This window comes from Botryllus schlosseri, chromosome 3 (genome assembly GCF_051294905.1).
Source record: "Botryllus schlosseri isolate E-star chromosome 3, Bs_hap1, whole genome shotgun sequence".
Taxonomy (NCBI): Eukaryota; Metazoa; Chordata; class Ascidiacea; order Stolidobranchia; family Styelidae; genus Botryllus; species Botryllus schlosseri.
The window spans coordinates 4,814,213-4,833,581 of NC_137238.1; the positions used below are offsets into that span (position 1 = coordinate 4,814,213).

The window sequence follows — 19,369 nt, forward strand, 5'->3', positions numbered from 1 at the left end:
TGTATTGATAACCTGATATACACCACGGGGGTGTTCTTACAATCACACTACAATGTCCACCGCATGTCTGTTTACAATGTGTGGATACTTCTTACGCAATGACGAGCGGAGCTAATACTTTGAAGTGGCGTTTGAAAATAAGACGTTTGTGCTATCGCTAACGTGGTATATTATCTCATTCTTGTTCACGAATATTCAGTTTATGTCATAGTCCTTGTACAAACAAAAAGTAATCGTTCTTTCACAAAGAAATCGATTAGATATGGGAAGTAGTCAATTACGATTACGATTACTTCGGATTTTTTTCGAATGTAATCGATTGCGATTACGATTACTTCAAAATGCTGTAATCGTCGTAATCGATTACGATTACTAATCGCGATTACCCCATGTCTGGGTTGAGGCACTTGAATGGAAGAGGCTATGTAGTGCCGCTATGTATCAATATGGTATCGCGGCGAAATTCCGCATGAATGCACGGCGACCTTGGTATGTCGCCTAATTGTGACTGCGACGTGCGACGTAATCAACAACGGCGGGAAATGGTAGGTAATTGAGCGCGGGGTTGATATGGATATCACATAGGTGAGTGGAAGTCGGACTGACGGTTAGTTATGATTCCTCTCGAACGCTGTAGAACGTTGTAATAACACAGTCAACGTGTATCATTTTGCGTGTTATTTAGAGCGGTGCGCGTGTAGTTTGAGAAGGTTGGTTCGCATATCAGCAGTATCGCCAGTCGAAAGCAGCGTGAAACCATCGTGAGGCGTAAATTTGAAGTTCGTCGCGCAAGGCTCGCGTAACCATTGGAAAACGCGTCTGGCCATGAGAATACTGCTGTCACATGTCGTTTGGTAACGGGGGAGTCGCGTATGCGTTACAGACGATAACCACATAGACATAGACTCAAATGACGTCTGAAAAATGTACGGCATCAACGCTAGCCATCCTAACGAAAATGACGTCGATGGACCACGGCCGAGTTCGGAGTAATCACGACACGAATCTCGCCGGAATGATTGCGTATGACTACACGTTCTTTTTTTGGTTACAGTGAAGCCGGTGGACGGCACGAGGAACCTGCCCGCACCTCGCTTGCCGACGACCTGCAAAGGTGTGTTGACGAGTTTGAAACGTTGCGTTTTAATTATAAATTGTGAAATCCTTGCAGTGATAACAATTGCTCGTCCACTTCGAGCGGGAGCTCAGCTGAGTGCCCCGTTCACCCCCCAAGAGACAACAGGTATATTTCTAAGGCTCGGTGTCGTGCCCGAAGCAATCGCCATAGTCGTTGAATTGCACCTTCTTTACAGCTGCGATGAAAACGACGCGCAGATGGCCTCAAAATCGGTCGACAAGCAAGCACGGTTAGTCACACAGAATGTAACATCGCCGATAAAGCTGACATCTAAATTTTTTCAAGGAGTTCCGACGACGAGACGGACTCGACTGCGGCGAAATCCGCAGATGGAAAGGTCTTTTCTACGACCCGTGAACGCACTGACACTTGCCCTATTTGTGGCATTCTTACACGAGGTCATCGGGCACGCCACATGAGGAGCGTTCACAACGAATCTCCACCAAAGACCCGTTGGTAGGTGTTGCTGCTTGATCGTATTTTGTCTGACAATTTTAGATGACCGTGTGGATTTCTCAGGAAACCGGGTGCTTCGGCTGAACGAGCGAACGCTAAAATTGCGCCTAGATCTCTCTGTGCGTTGTGCAAAGACAGCGTCACGACGTCATACGTGTCGTCCCACTGGCGCCGTGTTCATCAAGATCGAGTGGCAGCAGGTTCCGGTGTCGGCAGTGATGAATACAAAAGTAATTTTTCAAAGATCACTTTTGAGAGCGACATGGAAACGGTAACTTGCTCGTCGTCGTGTGTAAATGTGCACCGGGTAAATTATATTTTAACCTTACCAAGATGCTGAAAAAGTACGCTAAATTCCGGGCTGCCCGGCAGCTCGACTATCACAATACAAACATGGTGCTCTCACGGATAAGGTCTATGTTCGGTGACTATCTTCGTACAGACGCAGAGCGCCTCATAGATTACGTTGCTGAGGGAGGGCGTGCAATATCGGCGAGCACCGTCTTCAACACCCTTAACGCCATAAAGGGTTTCATAGAGTTCGGTCAGGGTCACGACAGGCCTCTCTTGGACGCCATCGTATCGCCGGATAGTCAAGCTAGGTTGCTCCAGATCGTCGCGGGAACGTACCGATCCACCAACCTGCAGCGTAAAAAAGCCAACGCACGAAACCTCACGAGCGATATGCGAACCATCAATGAAAACTGGTCACTATTAAAAACGTGTGTGTGATTGAGTGTCAATGGCTAAAGGTAACCTTGTTGAACATAACATCCTGTGATATTGCAGTATGCTCTCGTCGACAGACTACAAGGCAGATCTCGACAGACCGCTGACGAACGAAAACTTTCGCTTTTGCCTCGCCGCATGCATTATCGACATTTGATTGTGCACCGGAACAAGACTTTCGTACTTCTGCCGGGTAACCGCCGACGAGCTTCTGGAACATATGACGTCGCTGACCGACGACTCCAGACTTGTGATACAGAGTGAATTTAACACAAATTTCTATCACACAAATCGAAGGGCACATACTAAGTCTGACATGTGACAACATGAACGCTGGTATCATCACAATGATGTAACAATGGCGTATCCGGATTTTGACACTTGACATATGATGGAGCGTAGATAACTCTGTCCATACCAAATTTTATGTAGATCCGTCGCCAAAAACGTGTCCAAAATAGATAACTATGAATTATAGCGCTTGTAATTTCAACCAAATACGCGAGAAGCTTATCGTGTTTCGATGAGCGCAGTTCCGGAAACCAACATTTGTAGTAAATGTCGACGATATCCCTAGACGAAGCTTGTATAGTACCTTAATCGTGCCAAATATTAAAGGTATACCATATGTCTTTCAGCTCAAACAACGCCGACTTCTGGAAGAAGGTACCACATTTTAGCGAATCGCGTATGAATCGCGTTTACGAGAATTGCAACGAAATCGCGAAAAACTCGTGTTTCGATGAGCGCAGACCCGGAAAAGAACATTTGTAGTAGGTCAACGATATTCCTAGACGTAGCACTTACATGTGCCAAATAAGCTATAGCAAATGTCTTTCAGCTCCAAAACAACGACCGCGAACTCTCACATCGAGAGTTCAGGTTGAAATTATACAGCTGTAGTCCTACCGAAGAGCCGTTAAAAGTGAAAGGAAGGGATGCGTTTTCGCGCGAAGGAGTCACGCGAAGGAGTGTCAGACTGCATGGCAAAGAAATACTGCCAGGAATCCTATCTCCAGACCCACCAAATGTAAACATGATCTTTCGCTATCCTAGATCCTGGATATGACATTGCAGTGCAATAATAAATCTCACAAGGCATATAAGGAAGACACAGACGTTTATTGCTTTCTCAGACATGAAATGTTACAGGAATTGACGATATAACCCGTAAGGGTCTTGTTACTCATCATCTCCATTACTGTGAAGTAACTCCATTACTGTGAAGTAACACATATCATATCAGTGAATATAAACAGGACAGTCTGCCTTTGCAGGAAGCAGAAGCACACATATAAATTACTTAAAACACCGGTCAGTTATGGCAACATGCTCGTATTAGCAGCATATGGAATCGATAAACACTAAACAGTGGCATAATATATCAATGCACTATTCCAACTGTACACATATATATGTACTGTACGCACAAGGCTGTGTATGTTTGTATCAAGCATCATAAACAGCGGGGCATAGAATGGTTGAAAGCTAAGCCGCAATATATTTTAAGGAGCGGAAACATGTGAACTCGGCAACAATGACTGAATTACTAAAATTCATTTAGTGGACACATATACTCTTTCACAGAAGAGAGCTAACAAAGGACATATGTTAGCATGCAACTCAATATACACACGATTCAAGTTCAGCACAACAATACATACGATTCACCGTCAGCACATAGTCTCAACAGGCTGTGAATGAAGAATTAAAGTCTCAACAGGCTGTGAATGAAGAATTAATAACAATAAGAGTGAATCGATACAACTTAAACATATGCTTCTGGGAGCTTCGGTGCAAAAAACTGGAAAATACTATTCAAAGATGTCTGGCATCGAGGGGAGGCAGAGTTGTAGTTGTCAAAGACATGATGAGACTGGATGTTTGGAACAACTAATCAACGCACAGGGTAATCAGAGATATAAACATGCCCACTGTATTTTATTATTTACTTACAATTAGCATCAAAAATGTTGTCGCAGTAAATTTCACTAGCGCAGAAAATGATAATGAAATTTAACAACATAACTATTTTACAACCAACAACTTTCACCGCTCGAAAGGCTGTTGCTGTCGTGCAGCAGAACTGCGAGAGAGCAAATTACTATACATCACTAAACCCGTACACTTGAAGTTATTCCAACGGAAGTATACAACGACTACTAGGTGAACGGAGCATTTACAAAAAGTTTACAAAATTTACAATGACTACATGAGATGAATTTTTTCCAGTAAGTTGAAGAGGGACGCAAAGGGGAGAAAGGACATGATCCGATTTGTCATCCGAAGCGAATAGAATTGCACGGAGAATGGTAAAACATGCTAGGATCGGCTTCCTGGCTAAGAATGAGGTCTGCGCCTCTATTGCAATCTATCACACATAGCGCAGAATATACATGATATTGCTGTACTGAACAAAAATCCTGTCATAAGGATGAGTGGTTAAGGATATGCTCAGATTAGACGTCATCAGGGCAGTAGCATAGCGCAGTAGCAATAATGCATGTTCTTCAACTGGGAGATCCTGTTCAAAGATCAATTTAAAAGAACCACCTACAGATTGCAGAGACATGACCCAATTTGTCATTCGAAGCCAAGTTGCAATAAATTTCACTAGCGCAGAAAACGAAATCTTGCATCTCGTGCTTTCAAATACTAGCAAGGTTACATTGCCCAGTGTTCCCTATGGCGACATGCAGAGACATGACCCGACAGCAGAGATGCCACTGGGATATTTCGTAAAAACCCAGATTGGGGACGCTAAATGAACCCAGATCTTATATTTACTCAAATCTTTATGCGATAGCTGTGAAACTGGAAATACAGTCATGGACGTAAGTATTATGCCTTGATATTGAAATCCTCACAGTTCATACAATAAATTCGGTTCATCGGCTCAGTCAACACTGCAAATCTCACAAAAATATGTCGTTTCCGTCGTGACGCATTGCAGTGAAACAATAGGTGCGCATCGCCAATACTCTGAATAATGAATAATGCCAGGCCCTATCTCTTTGTTCATAACGAACACACCTTCACGTCCGATATTTTTCGTTTGTTCATAACGAACACACCTTCACGTCCGATATTTTACGTAAGATAAATCATCGTGCCCTCAAAAGCTTTAAGCCCGATTACGTCTTCATGGTGCTTCAGTAGGTAGAATCGAATATCGTTGTTGTCTATGTCAGGAGTGGTACTGGTACACCACGGATTGAGCGCATTTCACACGGACACGGTTGGCATGAGATGAAATCGTTCTACCACGGCCAACACAGGCCTGGATTCCCTGTTGAGGGTACCGGTAGTTGTTAGCCATATTTACTTGAACGCTTGAATGATGACTGCAAGCAGAACAGACTCTTATTCAACAGAAAACGCCAGCAGTATTGATGAGCCTGATCATTTATCGGGTATCTGAATGGTTTGATGCTATCCCTCGTGACGATTAACTCTATTGATCTCTGTAGTTAGAGTATGGAAGGTTAAAACAGTTACCATGTCTCTTTCGTCAAAGCTTAACTATTGAAAGTTGCATTATTCCAGAACTTCTCAAAACTCGCACGTCCGTCACTATACAACAGGGGTTTATATAGCTCAGTGGGTTAAACCCGCTCAGACACCAGCCGCCGACAGGAGGGAGGAAAATGCCTAGTCTTTAGCAACGTTATATGATATCATAATTACCCAGTAAGGGTTACAACGTTGCTGAATTGCATTACAACTTCCAGTTCCGCATCAGAAACCAAGTAAGAGTGTCAGAGACATGCTACGATTGGATTCCAGGCGTGCAAATTACTATACATAGCTGCACCGCTTGCCCAATACATAGCTGCACCGCTTGCCCAATGTAACAATGTTTGGAACTTTAAGTTGCTTTACTTTGTACTTCGCTCCCTTTCGGCATTCTTATTTTTTCTTCCAGAAGAAACCTGAAAGCACAATCAAGACTGATACACTACAAAAAAGTAGAAAAATTTGGTTCTGGTGTAAGACCTCAGGATGATCTGGTCCCATAATTCAGACCGATTCAGCATGACAAGTTGTCCCGACATCGTCTTAAAAAGAAGACAAATAAACGTGCTTATCAAGGTAGTTTTGTCTGCATTAGTGTTTCAGTATCAGTTGTTTTCAAGACAGATATTGTTAATTATGAAACATGATGGTTGGTTATTGGTAATTATGAAACATGATGGTTGGTTAATGAAGTTGTCATGAGAGCACAAGACACCACTATGGAATAGGTGTCTTGTGCAAACCAAAGATTTTACCGACTACAAACGGTTGTTATGCTGAGAACATTTATCAGAGCGGTTATATATGCTGACCTACTCTACTTGCGAGTTGTCAGGAAGGCAAATCATCTTAAGCGAGGTCATACGGACGATCGGCAGTGTTCAGCGCCGCGCGCACTCGGACAAAGCGGAACTTATTTCGATTTCCTCAGTATCCAGGTTACGAGAGTCCTTCAGGAATCAAGAATATGGTTAACTGGAACCAAAATGCATTATAGGTGCACATTCGAACCTTAACTAACAAATGAAACTTACCGACTTTCCCCGTGACTGCTCGTTACCGACTTTCCCGTGACTGCTCTTCGCGACTTAATTATAGGTAATTTGAACACGATCTCATAAAACAGGTGAATTTGAACACGATCTCATAAAACAGGTGAATGACTCCATCAGGAGCTGTGAAGCGCCTTGTATAATCGTTGACTGTAATCTTCAAGTCAGGATATCACGTGCGTGCCACGTGAGCGACTTCACTTTTCCCTACTTCAGTAACACCGTGATACCCCCCACGTGGTTTCAACGATATCGGTCGAAGAGGAAAAGCGGGATCTACACTAGCAAGTAGCTTGAGGCTTTTATTGACGTGAGGCGTGCAAACTAGTGCCCATAGCGCGGCTGTACATTTCAAAGCACTTAAAGGTTCTTCAAGGTACACAACTTCAATACACAATTGACTAATAGATATATTCTATAGTACTTATATGACACTCATCACGGGTAATCGCCAGCAACTAGTAGATAATATGAATGAACACTGTATGCATATTAACAATAACAATATAGTATTTTTAGATTGTACAACGAAAATCGATGGTAAGGAAAGTCGATTCTCAAGCTGTGGGGACGAAGACTGACTGAAAAAGACATGTTACGATGGATGAAAATGAACTCCAATGACTGGCCGCCGCGTCCACACCAACATTTCGTTCTAAGTTGATTAAAAGTCGAGCATTGAAGCTTGTTTAGCATTGATATATATATATTAGGGCTGTTCAAAAATAGCTTTTTTTCCTGAATCTTGATGGTTACGTGATTAAATCGTTAGGTTGCCTTAAAAAACGACGCACACCAAATTTTAATTCATTCCAACCAATAATCGCGGATTTCGTACAGTTTGAAAATTTCGAATTTACCCAAAGATGCAAAAAAATTTTTTTGTCAAATTTTTCTGCCAACCCCGTGAAATTGTTGCGCTGTCTTCAAAGACGATGCAAAACAAATTTGACTCAATTCCAACCCGTAGAAGCGGAGTTGTTTGAGTTTTTCTTCGATATTTCGGGGATTATCCTTGATCGGTGGATAATCCAAGAATTATCACCGAAAAACTCAAATAACGTAATAAATTTGTTTCGGTATTCTCCACTCCACCCGGCGATCAGTGTTCCCCATGATCACCTTCTCCTTTGATTTCTCTCTTACTTCTTTGTTGGAAGAAAGAAAGGAACTTTCTTCAACTGCGATCAATTCTTCTTACACGCTTCGATATGTCTTCGAAGATGCGACGTACCACTTGTCAACTTGTGATGCTTTAGCTGAACATTGTAATTTTGACATCTCGCAAACCCAGTATACTGGCCGTTATTATCATGCAGCATCAGAGTGAAATCCTTCCACACGTCACTCCTTTCCTGCGTCTTTGTGGGTAACCCACTTGACGTCGACGGTGCTCCAGCCATTATATGTAAAACGACGAAGGAAGACCAGTCAGTTCGAACTAACTACAACTAACACCACTGAAATCGACGATCACATCACAGGTTTCAGTAAATTAAGTTGATGGAACTGTACTGCACTAAACATACATGATGATTGATGCGTCACTGACGCACCGATCGACGCTCCTTGGAGTTGAGGTGACTTCCAATTTTGAAGCTGATACATGATATCTGGAATTTGGAGTCTGAGACAGACCAGCAGCAGAAACTTGATTGCGGTGCTGATTTTTCTTATCACATCACAGTCATTTCTCCATCAAACCAAACATTACATGACGAAATTTCAGAAGAGTTCTGGATGACTGACTACGTCAATCAATATTGAAGGAAGCGTAGTTGATGCGAGCAGAGCAAAGCAAACGGTAGTAGTTATTTGTGGCTGTTCAGAAATTCGGAATATTTTGTTTTTACAGGGTAAGATCAGCTTACGTTAGTGATTTATGTATTGTTGAAATCTTTAAAGCGGGCTTAGATGCTGGTATGCCTCTGTGAGCGGATCTTACTAGCGAAAATTCGTCGCAATGTCATTAAATCATTGTAACACATTGCATAAGTTATTATGTTTTCCATCCAGAAACTTGCTTGTTGTATGTATATTTCTCACAGATATAAAGGTAATATTGATGTAACACTTATTATCGATATCTCTCACTGCAAATTGCAAGTACGATGAAAGTTGCGAAAAGTTATCACAAAAGTGGTACCGTATCGGATATTATCCTGTTCCAACTGATACCAACGTTGGGAATACATTTTCACAAGATGGACCTATTACTGCGTTGAATGTCATCAGGATAATGGGATATATTCCGTTATGATCATGAACTTGCTGGAAGAATCAGGGTAGCTAAAGGTTGTACCATTGGGAAGCCCCTCTGTATGTTGCTGATTGTAAATGTTTCGCACAATTACTGGGGTAGCATGAAAATGAGTCACGAAGGAAATATGGAAGGAGGAATGTGACTATAGAAGACTGCAATGACAGCAACGTGGAAGATTCTGGAGATCATATCTCATAATACAGTGACATTCAGCTGTGCATTCAAAGACTGCATCTCAAGGCAGGGAGCAACTGATGCACTGCGAATGATATTGGGCGGCTTTAATTTTGTGAACTACAGACACTGCTCAACGTAAATGCCTTGCTAGATCACTAGGTTAGTTACTCTCCAGTCCCCAATTGCAGTACAGATGGCTGATTTTTATGCACTAGGCAATCATTTTTGCATGTTACCCGTCATATTACAACTTTACAAGGTGTCAACTGTCTGTGTTTTGGTTTGTAATCAATAGTGTCTTCTGGTCAGAGCTATCGAGAGATATCGGGGGCAAAACTTACAACACTCCGGAAAAATATCTGTAGTAAACTCCGAGCCCACTCCGAGTATCACAAAATTGGCAAAACTCCGCTCCGGAAACACTCCGACTCCGCTCCGATGCTCATCACTGGTGTATTCACAGCGTGTTGACCAAGTCACCGAGTACTGCATGAATAAGTCAATCCTACTTTGACAGCCGAAAAATATTCGGGTTTATTCCAATATAAATATACTATTCAAATGTTTATTGAAGTTCTGTTCCCTCGAGAAGCTTTTCTCACTTCACACCTGGAATGGCCTCATTTTGAAAACAATACCACCGATAGACCAACGACCTCATAAATCTTAATGCAATGTATGGATTACTGGAACGACGGCAACTTCCGCATTGTGTGATAACTTCACTATGAGCTGAAATAACCTCCGATACAATGGTAATTACCGGCCCCAATTTGCATCACATACATTGCAATTGAAATTATAATTGTATTAAATGAAATGAAACAGCGCGTCAGATGAACAAATGGGATCATGTCATTCATCGGACTTCGTCACTGCGTTGCCACGTTTATCATTTGCCCAGGCACACCTGAAATAAAATAACATAAATTCAATATTTCTTCAATGACAAGTTCCAAGAAACCCAAATTTGAGAACTGTAGCATAGAAAGTCTAGTGTGATGTTCACCCCTACAAAAATCTCGGTACGTTTCGCCTAATATGTAACACGTGAGCAGCGATTTTTCTCCAAGTTAGTGTTAATTCAGTGAAAAAGAGTAAATTCAATGAAAAAGAATTGTGAGACACAGATTCCACAGCTCAATGATCACACACACCAAATAGTGAGCTCCACAGCATAGTTAAAGAAATGCAGCACTCAAAAGCTTAGTTTGGGAACACCAAATAGTGAGCTCCACAGCATAGTTAGAGAAATGCAGCACTCAAAAGCTTAGTTTGGGAAATGCAGCAATGCAGCAATCTGATAAATGTAACGAAAGTGTACCTTGGCGTCCTCTTATATGCTCGTTTGACTTCTTCTGCGCTGGTTAAAATTATTGCGACTTTGCTTAGAATGGCACATTCCGCGGCGAGTATTCAAGAAGACACGAACGGCTCACATCAATGGAGGCCTTCGCTCCTAGCTCTCAGTCTTCGACTGACATCGTTGACATGGAAATGTCTCGAAACTTTCAATTTTGATGCGGTAAACTTTGAAAGTCGACATGGAAGAAATTGTTTGGAAATGTCAATCTAATGAGAAATTTGCTGTTACCTTCTTTGTAAACAATTCGCAAGAATATTGTTTTTCGAAAGAAATGCACCATTGCCGTTTGCTAGGTACTCAATATCCTGCTAAAATACAACACTTGTTGCATTGTTACGGGCGATAAGAAGTCCAAATCAGACCATGAGCTCTGTCTCACAACAAGATCCGGAAAACACGTTCAAAAATCACATGATATTTGACTTTTCAATTCAATTAATGGAGCAGCGTCTAACTTTTTCCGATTCACAACTGAGACATATAAAATTTTGATATATTCGGCATACCAGCACGAAATTTGACATGAATAGGCACTTGAGAACCACTACTATGCCATACAGTACATAAATCGGCCTTAGTCGCTCAAGAGAATTATCAACGTACTGTACTGCCATACCCAATCCCGATTTCTACTGGCTCGAACCCACCGGTTGTGATGAAGGCAGTAGCATTTGCTTTAAACACGCTACACGCTCGGCCTTCTCCTTGAGCTCCTCACACACGGCGTTCGACTCTAGCTGCAAAGTTCAATCGAAGATCAGACCACGATGCAGCAAACGCCTCGTGACAACACAGCGTCCGCAGGTGGTCAGTAATGAAGTACTACTTTTCTGAGTACTCAAGACTACATAACTTCTAACTGAAATACTTTCTCTTTAAGGTAAGATTTTGAAAAGTATCCATGACATAAATTCAATATTTCTTATAGAAATGGGTTCTATTGGGCGATCTTGAATATAATCGACTCTTTGAATGACACTTCCAAGAAACCCAAATTCAAGAACTGTAGCATAGAAAGTCTAGTGTAAGTTCACCCCTACGGGAATCTCGGTACGTTTCGCCTAATATAACACATGAGCAGCGATGATTCTACAAGTTAGAGTTAATTAAATGAAAACAAAGGATTGTGCGAGCAAAGGACACAGATTCCACAGCTAAATGATCACACACATCAAATTGTGAGCTCCACGGTATAGTTTGGGAAATGCACCAATCCGATAAATGTAACGAAAGTGTCTTGGCGTCCTCTTATATTGAATGATGGCATATTCCGCGGCGAGTATTCAAGAAGACACGAACTGCTCAAGAAGACACGAACTGCTCACATCAATGGAGGCCATCGTTCCTAGCTCTCAGTCTTCGACTGACATCGTTGAAATGAAACCACGTGGCGAATCTCACTTCTTGCGCTTGAGTGATCCCAAGATTCAGCGTTGTTCCGAACTGACGCTCCTTGCACAATGCATTGAACACTGAATTTCAGGAAGGATACGATAGGAAACGACGAAAATGAATGCTACGTGTGTCGGTAGCCGAGTTTTATACCTAGTTAATCTTCAATATTAAAACCTGTTCAATCCACGTTTGACGACTACGCGTATGTGACATTGAATGCCTCGTATTGATAATACGGCAGTATTCCTCTCACTTACAACTAGAATGGTCCTAATTTGCAAACAACAACACTGATAGACCAAATATACCTCATGAATCTTAATGTCAAACAAAGCTACCAAATGGTACTCGTAAATGTAATCTTGTTTTTATTAAATCGATTTACTAGATTATTATTATTATTACACACAACAACAGTGGCGCTTATCGCCTGTGAAGGCCTTGTGCGCCACGACAATGCATTTAGTACAGTTCAGTATCTTTGCTTTCGGTCTTTTTTTGCACTTCTTTGTTCATGCTCGCGCACTCCCACACTTTCATACATTCATTCTTGCCTTCCTTGCGTTCACTTCGGGTCTCTGCTGCCGTCTTTTGGAGCTCGGCTTACTCTGCCTCTGGGCTTTTTATCAATGCACTGCGTTAGCAGCGGGATCGGCGATGAGGAGCCCAGATAAACCTCCGACACATAGAAACATGGTAGAGCCGAGACTCGAACCAGGAACCATTGGTGTCGTGACGGTGTCGCTTAGCATGCGTTTTTATTATCCAGCCCTTCCATCCGTATTCGCGTCATCTCGTTCTTGCTTTTAATCGCCTTGTTTCTCGTTAGCTTTCTTGCTTTTCCGTCTTTAGACCGCCTCGAAACTACGATCCGCAGTTGCTCTGCAAATTAAATCAAACGAGGCGGCAGAATTTGTAGGCGAAAAGTTATTGAATACACAAACCTACGTGCTGTAGCATCGCTAGCTGGTGCTGATTAGTTGTCTTGCTTTTCCATGTCCATCGCCTCGAAGCTACGACCCGCAGTTGCTCGGCAAAATAAATTGAACGAGGCGGCAGAATTTGTACGCGAAAGGTTATTGATTATAAACTAACTTACGTAGCATTGTGATTGCGGTCTACCGAGTTATTGTTGTTTCGCCGAGAAATTTTATTATATCGATCTATTAGCTATGTTGACAAAGTTTTCAAGTGGATCAGCACATCAACGATTTTGACATACAGAACAAAACCATAGAAAAGACGGAATTGGAAGAGGATTAGCATGGTACCATTTGTCGCATTTCACCATTTCAGGTTGAGAATCAGAATAAGGCAGCTTGCACACACAAAATAGTGGCAGGTTTAACGTTGCGAAAGGAGCTGGTATTGGATTTTCGACAGAGAAATCCAGTAAATAGACATTTCCTACTTCATTCATGGTGAGACAGACACATCTGCCGAAGTTGTTGCGTATAAACCACCTTTTCTGGATTTAACCCAAAACACACGGTTATCGCATTAGTTATGGCGAAGACGCCGCAATCACTACCGTTACCTTGCTGTTGGACGCGGGGAAAAAGTACTTCTCAAGAGTGCTCGAACACGGCCTAGTAAGCATGCTGATTGAACATACGGTTTCGTCGTTATGTGCCGAAGAATTATAGGCGGAATCATACACACATACATATTTGGCCATCTGCACAGAACATGTTCGAAGCGGTGACCCCCAATGATTGTTATTTATTTGAATAAATTTTTTTCTTGCTTTCATTTTCACCGGAGCTCTACATAAAATTCAGCCGGAGCTGGAGCCTGTTATTTGAGGAGTAGCTCCGGCTCCGTCGTATTTCATAAGATGCTATTATATATATGCAACAACCACATCTGCTGATTTATCATAATTGAACAGCAGGCCTGAATTTTAATGCTGTGTGCAGCAATGGCATAGCGCAGTGCTTTTCACACCCTTTTTGAGCTCCATTCGCATTTTTTTTTGTGAAATAAATTGCATTCGCACCAAGTAATAGAAAATGAAGATACAATAAGAAAATGAAGGCCCACTTAACAGTATCATTGCCGTGAACTAGCAACCTAGTTAATAATCATATGCACCTCTGAAAGCGATATCGATATGTTCATGCGCAGGACGAAGGCAATACCGGACAACTCATAGTGGAGCAACGACGTGTCGTTCCTGCCGATGTATCGATGCGGAAAGAGGAAAATTGTTACGCAACATTTGTACTTACGCTGTTCAGTCGCCCTCGAACGCCTTGTCTCCTGTCTCTGTAATACGTTGCGTCGTATCCGTCTAATGCTAACGCAGTGTTCCTTCTTTGCTATGTTGGCTCGCCGCAGGAATGCAAACGTCATGGCAGCGCGCAAACTGAAGCACAAGACCGGCAACCAGTCCGTGAAGTAGTTTCAAAACCGACCGCGTTGAATGACCCCGGACCAGGCATGACTGATAAGCGCCCGTCCACGTCACGCATGTTGACAGACGTTAGTATGGACGACGTTATTAATAATAGCTCCCGCTCATATAATATATGTCACCACGACTTATTCAAAGGAGTTAGTGGCAGTGCCTGACGTTCCGAGAGCATCATCCTTCGGCTCAACGATCCAACCAACCCACGTCATCACTACGCCAACTCGTTCTGTGTTGCCGATAGTGTCCGACGATTGCTCGACCGACGAGGTGAACCCATTGCAGAATGGTACATATTTCCAGTCTTTTAGCTGTTCTGCCTCTTTGATGAAAGTTCTGTACACGTTTGCTAACGAACGTCTGTTGCTCTTTTATGCAAATAGGAGATCGATGTGGCTGCCTTGTGCACCGAAGCAGGCACCGATGGACCGAATGAGTTGGACATGTCAGAATTAGCAGTCGGAACAACGGTTAGTACCTAATTGCAGTCGCATGTCACTTGTCATACTCAGTCCGGTATGCGCAGGGCACGTCTGTTACGATCGAGACGCGCCACACGATACCTGGTGTTAGATGCCAATAATCGGATAAGAATCAGTTGATCTCCGGTCTGACGGAGGGTCAATTACTGTGCATTAGGGTTGTTCAAAATTTGGAAAATGTTTGGAATTCTGCGTGTCCATCGCTTATTCTATAGATTATTGTTAAAAAACAATAATGGGCTTGAAAGAAGCTCGCAGGAAAGCCGGTAATATTTGTCTAAATGTGTTTGAAAGTAGCCGTCGGCGAGTGGGCGGGGAATCGATGAAGTGGGCGGGCAAAGAGAAGCCATTAATCCTGATTGGTTGAAGCCGGTAATAATAAGCTAATGATTGGCTGAAAGACCGACTTTGTGAACACTGCTGGTAACGATTTTTGCGTTCTGTTGTGCAGTCGTTTCTGTTGGTGGCATTACAGACATGATATATTGCCTTTGTTATTGTTGTCATCAAGAGTCCATAGTACAACATTGCAACCGCGTAAGTTAATATCTACCTGCAGAATGTGTATAAGTGCTATGTATTGCACAGGTGCTCTCGCTAGATGAGATACGAATAAACTAGATGCATGCATCTTGCTACCTTCTACCTTTCCAAAAGTTACTGACAGTGAGTGAAACTCAAAAATTTACCACCAGGAGTCAACATTTCAGTAGTACTTGTTATGACTAGTCCACGTCTCACCCATAAACAAACGCATATTACACTTTTTATTCACAATTGAATGAAGGCGAAAAGCACTATTTACAAAATACATTAAAAAAGTACGTGCAGATCAGTGTTGCATTGTCAGGCGCAAGTTGCAGATTACAGGCTTTTGATTAGAGTTGACTTCCTGCTGTCTCCAACTGTCTTCCTATACTGTTCCACAGCTTGAAGCAGACTGTCTCTTTGTTGTTCATTGTCAGTCAAGATTGCAGCATAGTCTGTGCTTAGCTTTACATCTCGTTCTGCGGCATCATTAACGACTGTGACAGAACTGATGTAGGAGCTCATTCTGGTGTAGGAGCTCATTCTGGTGTAGGAATCTGATAAGTGCCAAACATCAACCGGTTGAGCTAGCCACGCCCCAGAGCATTCAAAAACATCAAATATGTACCACGACTGTGGCCCAATAAAATCAGACAAAGTAGTGTCCTTGTTGATGTGTACAACAGTTGCATTCAACGAGCTCGGGCCTCTCCTGAAACTTGAAGTTCGCTACATCTCGTTCTGCGGCATCATTAACGACTTTGACAGAACTGACGTAGGAGCTCATTCTGGTGTAGGAATCTGATAAATGCCAAACATAAACCGGTTGAGCTAGCCACGCCCCAGAGCATTCAAAAACATCAAATATGTACCACGACTGTGGCCCAATAAAATCAGACAAAGTAGTGTCCTTGTTGATGTGTACAGTTGCATTCAACGAGCGCTGGCCTCTCCTGAAACTTGAAGTTCGCTCTACCTGCAGGAGCGTCTTTGCCATATTTTCTCGGGTTTCATTGCTTTCACTCGGCGAAAACAAGGCATATACAGCGGTTTCATCCACGATATACCAGTCATGCTTCAAAAGCTTTTGTGAAGCAGCTTTGGAAACTTGTTCATCATGTTCCTTGTAACTCAACATGTCCTGGATGAATCTCAAGTCATTACCGGCTGCATCACGACCGATGCTGGAAGCAACCCAGGCAGGGATGTAAAAGAGAACTAAAAATAAATTGAAGCGATGCAGCAGTTCCACTTCTTCAGATTTGTAATGTAACTGATCAGCCCACATGAACATCTTCTGAGCATACAGAATTGTGCCCATCTACATTGTATGGTGTTTTGCACCAGGTTTGTGATGATGTATCTCCATCTGCACCGGGAAGAGCAAGAGCATTAGTCACACATTGTTTGTAGTCATCCCGTGTGAAGAAATCTTTTCTGGCGAGTAGTAGCTTGAAGTTCTCAACTTTCATTGCTGCTCGTTCTTTGAAGCATATAGGAATAGTCAGAGTCTTGAATTGCTGTTTTCTGTCAAGACTGCTCCAGCTCTTCTTAAGTTGGGCAAACTTGGACAAAGCTTCATATCGATTTCCTAATCTATCCTCTGTGAGCTTTCCATCACAATGAATGGCAACATGCTGTGATTTTCGGCAGATTTTTCCAAAATGTCCCGAGATATTTCCAGGCGATTTGTTTCCCTGGCTCTCTTCGTTGAAGATATTGACAGGGTGAACATGGCGATATCTCCTCCACAAGCTTTAATAAATGCTCCCATCAGCATCGTTGCATCCTTGTCAGTTAGTTGCAATCGATCCAGAGCTTGGGACACATGCGTATTTTTCATAATATTTTTAGGTGCCATCAGTTTAATGGATTGGGTCGAGGTTCCAAGTCCAACATCAGCATCATAGTCAGAACTTGAACTCAAACTGTCACACTCTTTTGAAGATGACGATGATTTGATCTGCAATGGCTGCTGTTTTTTTTTGAGGTCTTTAGCCAGAATTTTGTCTCTTCCCAACATTATTGACTGGCGAGATTGCCGTTGATCTTCATAAAATGCAATGTCTTCAAGCTTTCTTTCATGTGATAGATAAATGTCATTTTCTATTGTTGTTATGGCATCTCTACTTCCAATATCCCACAGCTTGTCCAAATTATCAGTGAATTTTCTCCTCTTACCCTTGGGATCACTTTCCTGTTTCGGATTCTTCTTCAGGTCACGCCATCTTTCGTGCAGGTTTTGAAGTGATCGCACCACATGTGATTTCTGCATTGTCGCAATTCTCGCCATTTTCCACACTGTCATATTACATCATCCACCACCACAGTACATAGTTCATGAGCAATGTTCCCTCTAAGCTGCGCACGTGCGCAAATGCGCAGTGCTGAAGCGGTCTCTGCGCACAGAAAATCTAAGTTGCGCACAAAAAATCCGAAGTGATGTTTTTTTTTAAAGTCGTTGCGCACTGTTGTCCAAGGGACCACGCAGGCGCGCAAACTCGTGAAAAATTAGGGGGAACATTGCCAGGGGCAATTAGTGTTATCGCTGAAGTATTACACCGAGGTACAAGTGCGGCCCGCAAAGGTAAATATTGCGCTCCGTGACGAAATGAGACTTTGCAATCACGAGCGCCTAACGAAAAATCTTTTCTTTTAGTATGGCCTCGTACGCGTGAGCGATACTGATATCATTTCAATAGCGCATTATTTTCTGGGAATGGCGAAATAACATGGTTTAACAAAGTTATAAATAACAATGGGCTAGCTCAAAGTTAATCCGCGAGAAACTAGCGCATAGTCTTCTCCGCGTGTCATGAACATTGCGTAAGATTTCCTCAGGACCGTAACTGCTGCACCCCAAACCCTCAATTAGGGGACCGAGATCGAAGGGAGCCCAAAATTATTTCGTGAATTAACATAAATCATGGTGTATCTTTTGGGAATTTTTCAAAATTTTTTTTCAAATTTCTTGATTATTGAGTACCCTTCCCACAACAAAAGATACGCTTGATTAAGAGAAATGGGCACTTGGTCGTTGGCCATTACCTTGCCACGACGCACCAAGACATATGAAGTTATAGGCTATGTGACATGCGACTCCAAGAAGTGCGCCAAAACGATCAGCAGCGAGAAAACCTTAGCCGAAAAGGACTGCCCTATATATGCTGACCGAAAACTTCGAATCATACATATAAGTTTAATTGTCCATAGGCGCGTAAATGGCTGGCGCTGAATGTTCATGTGCTGGCGATCCGAGTCCCACAACAAGACAAATGCCATGTCGAGGGAATATTATTTGCCAGTAGAGAAATACCAATTTTAAATCGTGTTCGTGTTTTAGTTTAGTACGTTTGAGCGATTTCAATGTCTTTTGACATAGCCGATAGGAGGTCACGAAATAGCATCATGTAACGAAGTCATTATACCAAGGGGTGCGCCCGAAGATGTTTAATTAATATTTAGAGGACCTATCTTTTCTAACACACCTCACTCGATCAGCTTTACCGGTAAATCTGATGATGTGAGCAGAGAGAGGATAAAAATGGATAGCAATAGATATATGCAATTCCCGATGATATTGACCGATTCAATCATGGATGATATCAAATTTTCGCGCTTCGCGCGTTCAGGTGACACAACCACCCAACCAGCCCCCGATTTAGATCAAAAGTATCAGCAAAAAGCGCAGAACACGATAGGGGGGTCTGGGGGCGAAGCCCCCAAGAAGTTCAGTTTATCAGCTTATGTGGGGGGATGGTTGCGCACTATTTTCCAAGGGCCTGCGCAGTGAGTTACCGTGTTTGCGCAGACTCGTGAAAAATTAGAGGGAACATTGTTCATGAGTAGAGTTT

The 19,369-nt window shown here is 42.5% G+C and overlaps 1 protein-coding gene across 1 annotated transcript; it reads left to right on the top strand.

Annotated features, from left to right (window-relative positions):
• The first annotated feature begins 399 nt into the window (after positions 1 to 399).
• Positions 400 to 2,367, top strand: LOC145436607 (uncharacterized). The gene is made up of 4 exons (XM_080313998.1): positions 400 to 1,114; positions 1,172 to 1,243; positions 1,314 to 1,594; positions 1,658 to 2,367. Exons 1-3 carry the CDS (start codon positions 1,026 to 1,028, stop codon positions 1,555 to 1,557), a joined length of 405 nt encoding a protein of 134 aa, XP_080170124.1. The 5' UTR covers positions 400 to 1,025; the 3' UTR covers positions 1,558 to 1,594; positions 1,658 to 2,367.
• Positions 2,368 to 19,369: the final 17,002 nt, after the last annotated feature.